Below are 15,013 nucleotides of genomic sequence, written 5' to 3'. Positions count from 1 at the left end.
AAGAAGGATGGGAGGCAGAGCCTTCACCTACAAAGCTCCTCTCCTTTGGAACCAACTCCCAAGTGTTATTCGTGAGGCAGACACTGTCCCGATATTTAAGAGTAAACGTAAAACTTTCCTCTTTGATAAAGCTTACAACTAGGGCTTACGAGCCCTTAGCTATGTTGTTATTTTTAAGCTGATTTTGAGAGCAACATGTTAACAACTGATCTCCAGCTACTCTCTGCTGCGCAGCCAGCTCCAGCGTGAGGAGTACAGAGAGGAGAGAAAAGTGTCCGAAAGCCAAAGCGAAACACATTGAAGACTCTCACCCTAAGCTGTCCGACAGCCGGTCGAACTACTGGGCTTTTGGTCCAAAGGGCCATTTTTCAGACTTTCCATGTTTGGAAAGACCACCCGAGTTGCTAGAGACAGATTAAGCTGGTGAGTTTTTAGTGTTCATTTATTTTGACCACTAAACAATAAAGGTTACCTGAACACATTTTAACGTCAGCCTGACATCACTTGTGTTATGGACTGCTGGATGGCACTAACGTAATTCCAGCATGACTACTTTAAGTTACAGGAGTCTGAGTCTGTTTATCTGCACCGCTGGGGGATGAATGATAACTCTAGCTTGCTTTGACGTTGTAAAAAAAGGAGAGTTAGGAGAGAAAGTAGGCTACTGGCAAAGTTTTTGTCACTCCAAACTCAAAGTACTGTTTCCTTCAAACTGCACTCACTGTTGTACGTACTCCACTGTACGTATTCAATTAAATCTGATGACTGTCTTGCTACATATGCAGATTTTACCATCACCAGGTTACCGTATTTCTCCCAGTAACCTAGTTTCTTGTGTGATAAAGCTTCATAGTCAGAAGTGTCAGATGGTTGAAGGATATAAATAGTCATCCAGTGAAAAATGCAATCCAATGTTGATCCAAATCAGACAAAGTGAGAAAGACAAAGACAAAGTGAGACACTCATGACACTTCCAGAGCTCCCCAGAGGTAGATGTGTAAGATCTGCAAGAAGAAAAAGAATGTAATGTGAATGAAATGTGGTGTCATGAGAAACTGCGGTACTGATGGTACCACGGTGAGATGTAGTACAACTCTAATCATCATCTCATGATGCTTTTTATATGTACAACATTCAGTGCTACACATGCTCCCTTGGGAGCAAATTGGGTCATCAAACAAGTCATCAAAACAATTTTTTCGTGTATGAACTATTAACGTAGATTTTCCGAAGAAACGCTAACAGCCTGCCGCGGCTCACATGGATAAGCTCAGGATGGCGAGTTGAATGCATTAAAACAGATTTTTTTAACCACTAATACTGCTCTAAAAAACACCAAACCTCTGCAGTACCATGATAATAGTCCTTACACATTAACCGAAGCACTAACAACGTAGTATGAGAGCCCAGGGTTTATTAAAAGTGTTTGAAAAACTTACCTACTGGCCCCGGTACCAGCTGCTCCATTAAAGTCAATTACCAATTGCAATCCAAATAGAAGGAGCTCATTGATGTTTTATTCCAGCAAAACACATAAACGCCCTGAGCTTACCTGTGTGATAAGGCTGTTAGCGACTCTTCGGAAAATCTACGCTCATACACGAAAAAATTTGTCTCAATGGCTTATTTGATCACCCAATTTGCCTAAAAAGACCATGAGGGGATTTTACACAGGAATTTCACTTTAATTTAGAGCTCCTATGTGTTGGTGAGCTGCCTTTTCCAACCCAAAGACACACCCTTGTGCTAATTTTTCATCAATGAAATGTGTAACAAACAGAACTATAACTTCAGCACATTTTTGTCCATTGTTATTCCTGATTTATACCTGCTCTTTGTCGTGATGTGCAGAGAGAGCTGAACTCCAGAGAGGGAGCTTGGGAGAAGCTGTGCATGGAGAGAGATCCTCTGGTCCTGTCCAGTCTGATGTGGTCGTGGTTGGAGCAACTCAAGGATCCAGTCATCAGCAGGAAGGAAGTAAAAGCCCTCAGCGAGAAGAATGTAAACCCACAAAACGCCCTTGACTCACTGGAAAAGGTAGCTGGGTTAAATATCTTCCACAGCATCAGAAAAAGAAACTGTGACGCTGCTGTGTCCAGAAATGCTGTAAAAATAATTGCAATCCTGGTAATGGTAATCTCTCTGGGAGAGAGAGAGAGAGAGAGAGAGAGAGAGAGAGAGAGAGAGAGAGAGAGAGAGAGAGAGAGAGAGAGAGAGAGAGAGAGAGAGAGAGAGAGAGAGAGAGAGAGAGAGAGAGAGAGAGAGAGAGAGAGAGAGAGAGAGAGAGAGAGAGAGAGAGAGAGAGAGAGAGAGAGAGAGAAATGTTATTTTCTCAGTTTCATCACTGCTAGAAATGCAGCTGTAGCAAGTATCTCACTATCTCTGTCCTCATTTATATTTTATAATGCTACAAATTATATCCTGCTACGCAAAAATGCCTGAAAAGCCTGAGGTTAGAATGAAAGTACGGGGAGGTGTTGCTATGGAGATGATACCCCACCTCGCCTCCTCTCACTTGTGTAAACTGGCAGTTTTCAGAAAGTAGCAGACCTACACGTTTCAAGTAGTTGCAAGTTTCAGCTTGTCTCGTCATAAAGCTTTGGTCTGAACTGGGCTTAAAAGTCAGTCCACAACAACAACATTTCCTGGAGAGATGCCCTTCCATTTCTACAACTTTGATAGAGCAGTTTCGCAGTTTTTCCCAACATCACATCAATGCCCTTTTTGGTAAGAGGAAATTAAGTGGAGTCAAAGTCTGACAAGATGGCGAGTTAAGTTTAGAGAATGGCCCTTAACATGCTACGACCATTTTTTATACGGTCTATGTTCAGAATCAATGAGACTGGCAATTGGGAACACAGCTGTCAAATTTAAAAAATTGGAAAAGTTTGTTTTAAAAAAAGTGTTTCAAGAGAGAAAACGCTTCTTAGTTGCACCTGCAGCCTGCTGCACATGTTGCCTTGCTGACTCAGATAGTCATCAAAGAATTTTCCTGGGTATCTTGGTGGTCTATAAATAATAAGGAAGAGAGCTTTTGTCTCCCCCTTTACTAAAAACAGAGATATTCAAAAGAGCTAAAATTAATGTTCATGAACGCTTCAGATAACTTATTTTATAATATTTAACATGGCTGATAGCTGTGTAAATATCTAATGTTATGAATAAATATATACTCTATATATGACTAAATTATGCACTTTTTATCCATCCACATGATGTTCACTACTCTTTAAAACAAGGCCATGCCGACTTAGGACACAGGACGTGTATATCATTTAATTCCAATGTTCTTTCCCATTCTTGCTTGATGTACAACTTCAGTTGCTCAACAGTCCTGGGTCTCCGTTGTCGTATTTTGCTCTTCATAATGCTCCACACATTTTCAATGGGAGACAGGTGTGGACCGCAGCAGGCCAGTCTAGTACCTGCACTCATTTACTATGAAGCCACGCTGTTGTAACATGCAGAATGTGTCTTGGCATTGTCTTGCTGAAATAAGCAGGGACGTCCCTGAAAAAGACGCTGTGAGGATGGCAGCAGATGTTGCTCTAGACCTGTATGTACCTTTGAACATTAATGGTGCCGTCACTGATAGGATTTTGTGTAAAATGTATTCAAGTAAATACACTAAAAAGCCAAGATTTTTTTTTTCTCAAACAAGGATTGGGCGAGGTTCACCACTTTGTGAACAACTGTGTGAGCAAATAATCCAACAGTTTCAAGAACAACGTTTCTCAACGTACAATTTTAAGGGATTTACAAGGAGTTTAGGGACTGCATTGCACTGCATTAAAACTGACATCATTCTGTAAAGGATATTACCATGTGGGCTCAGAAACAATTTGTCAGTTTACCCAGTTTATCACTACATCTACAAATGCAAGTTAAAACTCTACCCTGCAAAGTGAAAGCACAATTGGTGTCCTCAGTTCCCAAACACTTATTGAGTGTTGTTAAAAGGAAAGGTGGATTGGACTTCCGGTTTGGCTGAGATGGAGTAGACACGAGGCAAGGGCAGAGACCGGGCAGTCATCATCAGGCTCCACAGGTACCAAGTGAAGGAGAAAATCATATGCGAAGCCCGCGCCAGGAGAGGCCAGCTACAATACAGAGGGTCACCCATCGCCATCTACGAGGACTACGCTCCGGAGGTGGTGGAGCAGCGGCAGAAATACAGAGAGGTGATGTCGGAGCTTTAAAACTGGGGCTTCAGACCTGCGCTGCTGTTACCCGCGTGGCTGGAAAGGCTCTCCACATTCACTGAGACGAAAACCTTCATAACATCCACCCGCACAGAGGAGCCCTGATGACCGCGGGAGAGCTGTTGATTTCACCGCAGACGAGCCGCTGTCATGTTGTCTGGATAACCGTCAGTTGGTGTGGTGCTGACAGTGTCACTGTGCTATAACAGCCCCGGACTGACCGGAGTTTATATATTTTATATTATTTTTAGACCGCCTCCTGTCCTGGCAGGCTGCCGACTTTCTGTCTGTTAAAGTTTCTGTGCCTGCTCAAACTGTTATGTGAATTCAGTTTGTCTTTGGTCGGCCTTCGTGCCAAGCACTGGAAGCTCGTCTGCATGTGGATTTTAGTTTGTTATTATATATTTCTTTCACAGCTTTATTTTATTTTATTTAAACTTTTTATCACCCACCGCCACAGTGTTATCTGAAGTATTCTTGTCTCTGTTTGGTCAAAGGGCTTTACTGAAGCCTGACACTGTTTATAGTCTGATGTGCAGAGGTGACCTGTATCGATACAGCATGCATTCTAACGCAGGGTGGGTTAGGGTTTTATAAGGGGTTTTATAAATGCATTCTATTTTTCTGAGCTGAGGTGGAAAAATACCCTCCTGGCCTGTCTGCCCCATGGCATCTTGACACCCTCTGCTGACTAATTTAATGTCTGTTCTGGCATAATTATTAATACTATTTCTATGTTTTATTCTTTACTATTATTCTCATGTGACTTTAAGGGGTCAAACACTGTTTGTCTAAGGAGGAGACCTCGGGAGTTCAGTTTAGTGGTTAGTTCGAGCTGGAGAGCTCAGGGTGTTTTCTTCTACGGGTGTAGCCCTCAGATTGGTAACATTACTACTGTCTTGTTTTATGTTGTTTTTGGTCTGCTTTATGCGCGTTTGGGCCTTTCTTTTGTTGTTTTTTTTTTTTTGTTTTTTTTACCCTTCCTCCCCGCTCTCTTCCTCCAGTACTACAGATTATTTTAAGGTCATGCAGTGTGATTCTTACTTATTATTATTGTTCCTATGGCTAATGCTGTAAAGACAGGTACTGTAGTGCGTCTGATTACCTGGAATACTAAGGGAATGAACAAAGCGATCAAAATAGGTAAGGTCCTGACACTTGCAGCAACTTCAGGAGGATGTGATGTTTCTGCAGGAAACACATCTTAAAACAGCTGACACCTCACGTATTAAGAGGGCATGGATGAGCCACCTACTCCACTCGAAATTTACAGATAGAGTTAGAGGGGCAGCTATCATCATTAATAAAAGGGTCCTGTTTGAGCCAACAAATGTAATCCTAGATACTGACGGCCACTATGTCATAGTTTCGGGCACATTCCAGAACACACAAGTTTTGGTTTATGCGCCCTGCTGGGACGATGATCAGTTTTTTCACAAAGTAAAAACATGTGCATGACAGTTGGGAATTTCTGATCCCTGGAGGTTTAGAAACCCCCAAGGGAAAGCTTTCTCCTTTTTTTTCCCATGTACACCACACATTCTCCCGAATTGATTTCTTCTTAACCCTCCTGTTATCCTTAGGGTCAATTAGACCCCATTCAATGTTTAACATCTCTAACTACATGCTTAATTGGTTTGCATAATTTGTTTTTGCTTTATATTTAATGACTTTTCCTAATTTAATGGGGACAACTGGGAAAACCTAAAATGGACATGATAATATTTTTTTCATTGTCGTGTACACAAACTTGTCGCATCGGTGTTCCTTTGATAATTTGGATGATATAATCATTGTTATTATCTATTTTACAATAAAAATATTTAGAAATACATGATACTGTCCTTGATATTGGAAATTGCTTTCATTCAAAATATTATAAATAACACAAAATTGTACTTACTAATAATATACTTACTATAAAACACACAAGAATATCCTTCAATCCAATTTTAGGTAAATTAGTAAGATATTTGTTTTTTTTCCCTGTATATTTCCAAAACATGTATAAGAAGGTGTTTACGGTGCTGAGTTTGATTTAAAATGCTATGTAGGCAGTCAACAAATACACATAGAGTACCTGACAAAAAACTTGAGCAACAACTTTGATTATGATCATTTTCTGGTTGTTTAAATTGCTGGGGTCAAATTAACCCCAAGGATAAACATCGTTAGTACAATTTGAAGGTAACAGGAGGGTTAATCGATAACAACCTCCTCGACTGCGTGAATGCATGTGAATATCACCCAATAGTCACTTCTGACCACGCTCCTACCACGGTTGACATTAGTTTTCCACGAGATACAATTCCACGATCACCTTGGAGGTTCAGCTCACACTTATTGTTGGATAGTTTTTGCTATAATATTAACCACAGCGACTAACTGCTGCTTAACGTTTAATCATCAACTAGTTCTACTCAAGCACTCACAGCTCTCCTTCTTTCAGCCGCTTTCTCGCTAATTCCATAGTGTTAAACGTTACACTTTAGCTTAGCAGTTAGCTTCACGGCTGGTGATGGCTTCCCCCGCTCTCTCTCCTGCTCTCTCTTACTGGGAGTGTCTTATGTTTAGCTGCTCCTCTGCCTCCTTTAGTGATAATGGTAAGTGTAATAAGTGTAGTGTATTTGTAGCGCTGGAGGCGAGGTGAGTGAGTTAGAGGCACGGCTCCGCACCATGGAAGCTCAGTCTTACGCTACGGTAGCTAGCCGGCCACCTATAACTATAGCCGGTGCGAAGCCACATAGTGTAGCGTTAGCTCCTGCTAGCCCTCCCCCGGCAATCCCTGAGCAGCCAGGGTTCTCCTGGGTGACTGTGAGAGGAAAGCAAAGCTCTAAATCAAAGCCCATGGTTAACCATCCGCCCGTTAACGTTTCAAACAAGTTTTCTCCACTCAGTGACACACCTGCTGAGGAAACAACACTGGTTATTGGCAGCTCCATTTTGAGAAACGTGAACTTAGTGACACCAGGGACCATAGTAAAATGCGTCCCAGGGGCCAGAGCGGGCGACATTGAGTCCTAGTTCAAACTGCTGGCTAAGGATAAACATAAATATGGTAAGATTGTTATTCACGTCGGCAGTAATGACACCCGATTACGTCAATCGGAGGTCACTAAAATTAATGTGGAATCGGTGTGTGCTTATGCAAAAACTATGTCGGACTCCGTAATTTTCTCTGGTCCCCTGCCCAACTTGACTTGCGAGGACATGTATAGCCGCATGTCATCATTCCGTTGCTGGCTGTCTGGATGGTGCCTGGTAAATAATGTGGGCTTCATAGATAATTTGAAGTCTTTCTGAGGAAAACCTGGTCTTGTTAGGAGAGATGGTATTCATCCTACTTTGGAGGGTGCCACTCTCATATCTAAGAACCTGGACGCAGTTGTTAGCGGTCTAAAACCATGACAACCCAGTGTTGGGATCAGGAAGCTGAGTTGCAGTTTAATACACCTCTCTGCGCTCCCTGTGGAGCATTTTCCAGCTATACAGAAAAACTTGATACAAATCAACGCAAAATCTGCGACTATGCAACAAAATCAGAAAATAAAATGTGGACTTTTAAACATCAGATCTCTGTCATCTAAAGCTGTATTAGTAAATGCTCTGATATCAGATAACCATATTGATTTACTCTGTCTGACTGAAACATGGCTGTGTCATGAAGAATCTGTTAGCCTAAACGAATCCACTCCTCCCAGTCATATTAATACTCATATTCCTCGAGGCAGTGGTGGAGGAGGAGGCATTGCAGCTATTTATGACTCGGGCCTATTAATAAACCCTAAACCTAACCTAATTTATAATTAATTTGAAAGTCTTGTTCTTAGTCTTTCACATTCAACCTGGGAAACTGTGCAGCCAATTATATTTGTTATAATGTACCGTGCTCCTGGTCCGTACTCTGAATTTCTGTCTGAATTCTCAGAGTTTCTGTCAAATTTAGTCCTTAAATCTGACAAAGTAATCATTGTAGGAGATTTTAATATTCATGTGGACAGCGATAATAATAGTCTTACTACCGCGTTTATCTCTCTATTAGATTCGATTGGTTTTACTGAGAGTGTACATAAACCTGTTTTAATTACAACCTTGACCTTGTTTTGGCTCATGGTGTTGAACTTAAAGACTTAATAGTCTTTCCACATAATCCTGTTTTTATCAGACCATTATTTAATAACTTTTGAATTCATATTACAGGACTAGTCACCTCTGGGTAAAAGTGTCTACACTAGATGTTTATCTGATAGTGCTATAACTTAATTTAAGGAAGCGATTCCATCTGCATTTACTTTAATGCCTTATCCTAATATTCAAGATTCCTGCACTAACGTTAGTTTCTCTGAAATTGATCACCTTGTTGACAGTGTTACAGGCTCTCTACGAACAACACTCGACTCTGTTGCTCACTTAGTCTCACTTAGTTTGGCATGAAAGTCTAAAAACATACAGGAAGGCCCTCCGTAATGCGAGAGCAGCCTATTACTCATCTTTAATAGAGGAGAATAAGAACAATCCTAGATTTCTTTCCAGCACTGTAGCCAGGCTGACAGAGAGCCACAGCTCTATTGAGCCATGTATTCCTATAACCCTCAGTAGTAACAACTTCATGACCTTCTTTAATGACAAAATTATAACTATAAGAGACAAAATCAACTCACTTGGCACCAATTTTTCTTCAAACCCAGGAACCTTAGAAACAATTTTGCGACCTGATATATTCTTGGCTGCTTCTCTACAGTTGACCGTAACAAATTAACCTCTACTATTTCAGCATCAAAACCTTCTACTTGTCTCCTAGACTCTATTTCAACTAGGTTACTTAAAGAAGTGTTACCTTCAGTTAGCACTCCTGTATTAGATATGATTAATATGTCTTCATCAGCAGGTTATGTACCACAGTCTTTTAAAGTAGCTGTAATTAAACCTTTTCTTAAAAAGCCCCAGTCCTGAGGTACTAGCAAACTATAGACCTATATCTAACCTTCTTTTTCTCTCTAAGATCCTGGAGAAATTAGTTGCCAATCAGTTATGTGACTTTTTACATAATAATGAGATATTTGAGGACTTCCAGTCAGGATTAAGAGCGAATCATAGCACTGAGACAGCACTGGTGAAAATTACTTACGACCTTCTTATAGCTTCAGACAAAGGACTTGTCCCTGTACTTGTTTTACTAGATCTTAGTGCTGCCTTCGACACTATTGATCATCACATCCTGCTACAGAGACTGGAGCATCTGATCGGCATTAAAGGAACCGCACTAAGCTGGTTTAAGTCATATTTATCAGATAGATCAGTTTGTACATGTTAATGACAAATCCTCCATGCACACTAAAGTCAGTCACGGAGTCCCACAGGGTTCTGTCCTTGTATCGATTCTATTCACCTTATATATGCTTCCCTTAGGAAATATTTTAAGGAAGCACTCCATAAACTTTCATTGCTATGCTGATGATACACAATTATATTTGTCAATCAAACCAGAAGAAACCGATCAGTTAGATAAACTTCAAATGTGCATTAAGGAAATAAAAAGCTGGATGACCTGTAATTATCTGATGTTAAACTCAGACAAAACTGATGTCATTGTACTTGGCCCCAAAGGCCTCCAAAACTCAATAGCTAAAGACATTGTTACTCTGGATGATGTTGTGTTGTCCTCCAGCATCACAGTAAGGAATCTGGGTGCAGCGAGTGCTTCCAGACTAATCTCTAAAATTCAAATACCAGACGGTAACCACACTTCTGACCCAGTGATGATCAACAAGTCTTTTTCTGATTTTTACACCGCATTATATACTTCTGAATGCAGCCCAATTACTGCAGCGACCCCCAACCCCTTAGACTGCTTAACCTACCCTCAGATTGATATAAACATTGCTAGAGAGCTCGGTAGACCCATCCCACCACCCATTGGAGGTGCATGAAGCGATCAAGACTATGCAGAACAGGAAATCTCCTGGTCCTGATGGTTTTACAGTCGAATTCTTTAAGGCTTACTCGATGCTATTAGCTCCCATCCTTGTGAGAATGTTTAACGACTCCTTTACTGAAGGCAGACTGCCAGTGACCATGTATGAGGCATCTATTTCATTGCTACTGAAGAAAGACAGGGATCCTACTTCATGTGGCAGCTACAGACCAGTCTCACTTTTAAACATAGATTGTAAGATTCTTGCTAAGTGTGATGTCATCGATAATTTCACAAGACCAGACAGGCTTCATATTAGGGAGACATCCATTCTTCAACAGCAGAGGGCTGCTCAACATTATATTCTCACATGGATCAGACACTTCTGAGGTCGTAGTGGCACTAGATGCAGAGAAAGCCCTCGGCCGGGTAGAGTGGGGCTTCCTATTTTATATTTTGGAGAAACTTGGCTTTGGTTCTAATTTTATTTCTTGGGTTAAGCTTCTGTATGTAATCCCCTCTGCATCTGTGAACACTAACCAACAGTATGAGCTTTAACAAGTTTGTTCACAAAACAGCGCAGAGCGCACTGTCAAATCAATTCAATCAACCAATCAATCAAGTCGCAGCCGAAGCAGCGTCACAGAAACATTCGTTAATATATTTTTTAACAATAATATTAACTCAGCAAAATAAAGAAAGCTGCAAAAGTCCCCAACTAAAATACAAAAATAACTCAACTATAAGCTATACTGTCACTTTCATTTGCTCCATGTATTCCACAAGGACGCCATTATATATCACACAAAGGCATCATTTCAGAAATAAATAAAAGGCTTTTAAGGTATAATACAAAGTTGTATTAAGTCCACCAACACTACAGCGATGAGCTTTAACAAGTGTGTTCACCAAACAGCGCATCATCACACACAAACCTGCAGTGTCATAGAAACACAAAACAATTTACAGAATATTTGCCAACTTAGGTTTTTAATATTTATTTAACATTACTAAATAAAATGGGGAAAAGGCATACAAATCTAATAAAACATAAAGTGCTTTGTACTCACTCAGATCAAGTGTGTTTGAATAATGCTGAGTTAGGCTTGCTAGCGTCGGGGTCGGACGGCCTCTCTTTACAGTGTCTAGCTTATCTTGAAAAGTTTTTCTAGAGAATGGCGTTGTAATTAAATCTGCGATCAAATCGTTATCTTTGCCTCCCTCAGCCATTGTGGGTTGAATAAACTAAAACAACTTGTCGACTGAGAACGTGCCTGGTATGTTCACGTAACATATTACGGTAAGAGTCATTCAAATAACTATAACATATAGAACATGCTATACGTTTACCAAACAAGCTGTCACTCCTAATCACTAAATCCAATGAACTCTTCTTCCTCGGTGTCACTTCTGAACAACTCCGCCAACTCCAAAGGTAGACAACGCGCCGCTTAGCTCAAGCATTAGCAGGTAGTGTTGTGGTTTTATGTTATTGCGTGACTATTGTAGTGCGCATTGTGGGTCTCTATGATATATATCACACACGGATGCGAGGCTGTAACATGTGCTCTTTTAGTAGCCGCACAACTTCATAACACACATACAGGAACAATCAATCACCGCACACACCGAGTGACACAGTCATGAACAGTCGATCAGATACACCACAGGTAGCATCTTTATTTCACAATGCACTTCTGCCATGACCCCCCCCCCCCCCGCCGAATTTTGACTGGTTGACGTGTGTGTGTGACAATTGCTGATATACGCCTAGTCTCTTACGTGACAGATAAATAATAGCCCGGGCTATTATTCGATATTTTACAGTAATGTGTTAATAATTTCACACATAAGTCGCTCCAGAGTATAAGTCGCACCCCCTGCCAAACTATGAAAAAAACTGCGTCTTATAATCCGAAAAATACGGTAATCAGTTTCTCCCTTCTTGCACCGACCCTGCATTTCACATATGGTCAGATTAGGGCCTCAAAACTCTTAAGAAGAATTACTTTATTTTTATCCCACACAGGGAAATTCAATTTTCACTCTTATTATCATACATGTTACACACACAGGCCCGAAATACACACATGCACAACCAGGACCTATACATGCAATTGAGGAGAGATGTTAGAGCGAGGGGGCCGCCAGTGACCAGCGCCCCGAGCAGTTGGGGGTTCGGTGCCTTGCTCAACAGCACCTCGGCAGTGCCCAGGAGATGAACTGGCACCTCTCCAGCCACCAGTCCACACTCCATATATGGTCCACACAGGGACTTGAACCAGCGATCCTACGGTTCCCAGCCAAGTCACCTATGGACTGAGCTACTGCCGCCCCTAAGGACCTGTATGATGAAGGTTTTTTTTGTGTCCTTTGCATCTATGTCGGACAAATACAGCCTGCCTAATAGCTACTTTTTTCGGTACCTTCAAATGAGACATTTTATCCAAAAGCAATTACCACATTTTCCGAACCGCCTCCCTGAAGCTGAGATGGACCAATTCCTGTCTCTCAACGCACAACACAAACGACTGATATCTGTCATTTATAATAAAATTCCTCTTCTGAGCCGAGCCCCCACTTCCTAACCTAAAAATGCATGGGAAAAGGATTTGGGGCTAGACATCTTCGATTTGTGCCAGGCACGGCCTATTACAGTGGAAGGTGCTTCATAGAGCCCATTTCACCAACGCTCAATTGGCTAAGATATACCCTACACGCACACATGTTCTGGACGTGCCCGAAGCTTGCTGAATTTTGGTCCGATATATTCCAAACCCTCAAACAGGCTCTTAGCACAAATTTGGAACCAAATCCCCAGACTGCTCTTTTTGGGCTCACTTTCGTCTAAAAATCTGCCCATCACTACACAGCGTGCCTTGGCCTTCCACAAAACCTAGGACCCACTGCTGACTTTTATTAGCAATAGAATCACTGTTACTCCTGACGATGCTGAGGACACTTCCTAGTGCTGGAAGGAGAGAGACACCCCCCCCCCCTCTTATTTATTTATTTTTTGCTGTCTTTCTCTTTCTTGAATTACGTTAATTATTTTTGCTATTAGTTTTAGTGTGTTTTTCCGTTTATTTTCCTTTTTTTTTTCTTTTTTACTTTATCTTACCTTATCTACTTTTGTTACACATTATTAATTTACTTGTTTTTTCTTTTTATTGTGACTGTGTCTGACGGGGGTTGTTGGGAGGGATAGCGGGATTCATGTTGGGGTTTTTCTGTTTTTGTCTGTGGTTTTCTTTTTCTTTTTTCACCTTAAAGCAGAAGTACTGTACATGTGTTTTACGTGTTTCTGTGTTAAGGTCTTCAAAAATCAATAAAAAAAATTGAAAAAAAAAAAAAAGGAAAGGTGATGAAACACAATGGTGAACATGATTCTCTCCCAGCTTTTTTTTTAATGTGTTGTAGGCATTAAACTAAAAATCAGTGAATATTAGTTTGATTATTAAATACCTTGTCTTTGTTGTGTATTCAATCAAATTAAGGTTGAAAATGATTTGCAAATCATTGTAATCTGTTTTATTTACATGTTACGCCCCAACTTCAGGTGAATTGGGGTTATATTTTTATATGTTACACCGTTTTTGCTTTTAAAAGAAATCTGAAAATGTTGCCATGCAATCTTCTGATAGTATCATACATTCTTGTCTTTCCTGCTGCCAGGGCCTGAGACTCACTTTGCTGTGTATCCTCGACTGTGCTGCTCATCTCCTGCCAATGCCTGAAGAAGTGGAGACTAGTTTTCTCAATCAAACAATAAAAGTGTTTACTAAGGCGAGTATTAACATAAGGTGTATTGATATTAAGGTTGCATGCAGGAATTACTTATTTATTTTCTCTTCAGACTGACCCTGCCTCAGAGAAGAACAAGTCTTTATACACAACGCTTAAAGCAATCCTGACTCCCACTCTTCATGAGCTGTGTGACAAAGCTGTGGAGGAGAGTGAAGACTACTGACCCAGCCTCAACAGGACTGTTCCGACAAGAGGAAAACTCCCAAATGAGGTTCCACTCTCATTTTTGGGCATTATTGTATATTAAGTTAGTTTCTTGCATCAGGTACTGCTGAGATCTGCCAATCTTTAGTCTTTCAAGATATTTGAAGACTTTCATTTGAAGGGTTAGCATTTCATTTTTCTTCGAAGCTCTTCAAAGCACTGCCATTCTCTGTGTTAATGTGCTACTGTGCTCAGAAATGATTTGTTTGTCATCTGCTCTATTGTAATATCTGTGAGGGACTTAATGTTATACTCTGAAACTGTTAATTGGTACTAAATGACTGAGAAATGTTCTCAGTCCTTTTGATGTTAATTTAATGTTATTTAAATGTATAACTCTTATTTAAACCGAACTCTGTTTTTACACTGTGCTGATGCTACAATGTGTCTTATTTATTCAGATCGTCTTATTTGAAATGCAGCTGTTGGTTTAATAACTATAACGTGATAACAAGTTGTAAGGTTGCTATGTTCACGTAGAATGTACAGTGTTTTATTGAGTCAAATGCAAACTGTGGCAATGCGAATTGGACAGGCCACAGAACATTCGCATTTCCAATCAATTTGATGTCCTTACTGCGTGCACCAAAAACCTCTTACTGTACTGTTTAGTTGTACATCCATTTGTCAGACGTTAATCTGCCTCCGCTGTCCTTGTATTTTTCAAAATGCTGTCTGCCTCAACTCACATGGCCTCTGCTCTGCCTGGACTCTGTGTCACGCTGCTGTGTGTAACTTCGCCTCGACTGTGTGTGTGTGTGTAGCTGTTGAGACAGTGGCCGCCTCTCACCTCAAATGTCTCATATAATGTGTGGAAACAATATAATGTAGACCTAATGACACATGATTATAATAACAATATAATAATAATAATAACACGAAGGAA

At 40.6% G+C, this 15,013-nt stretch overlaps 1 protein-coding gene across 1 annotated transcript in view; it reads left to right on the top strand.

The window, feature by feature from the left end:
- Positions 1–15,013, top strand: part of ptpdc1a (protein tyrosine phosphatase domain containing 1a) — a 75,077-nt gene extending 60,064 nt beyond the window's left edge. The window contains exons 8-10 of the mRNA XM_083939649.1: positions 1,852–2,037; positions 13,792–13,902; positions 13,973–15,013. Of these exons, the coding sequence (XP_083795775.1) occupies positions 1,852–2,037; positions 13,792–13,902; positions 13,973–14,086 (411 nt within the window). The 3' untranslated portion in view covers positions 14,087–15,013. The remainder of the gene's footprint in view (positions 1–1,851; positions 2,038–13,791; positions 13,903–13,972) is intronic.

The sequence above is a fragment of the Echiichthys vipera genome (genome assembly GCF_963691815.1).
Source record: "Echiichthys vipera genome assembly, chromosome: X".
Lineage (NCBI taxonomy): Eukaryota > Metazoa > Chordata > Actinopteri > Perciformes > Trachinidae > Echiichthys > Echiichthys vipera.
Note: the sequence above shows the minus strand (reverse complement) of the source record. Positions and strands in the feature narration are given on the sequence as shown.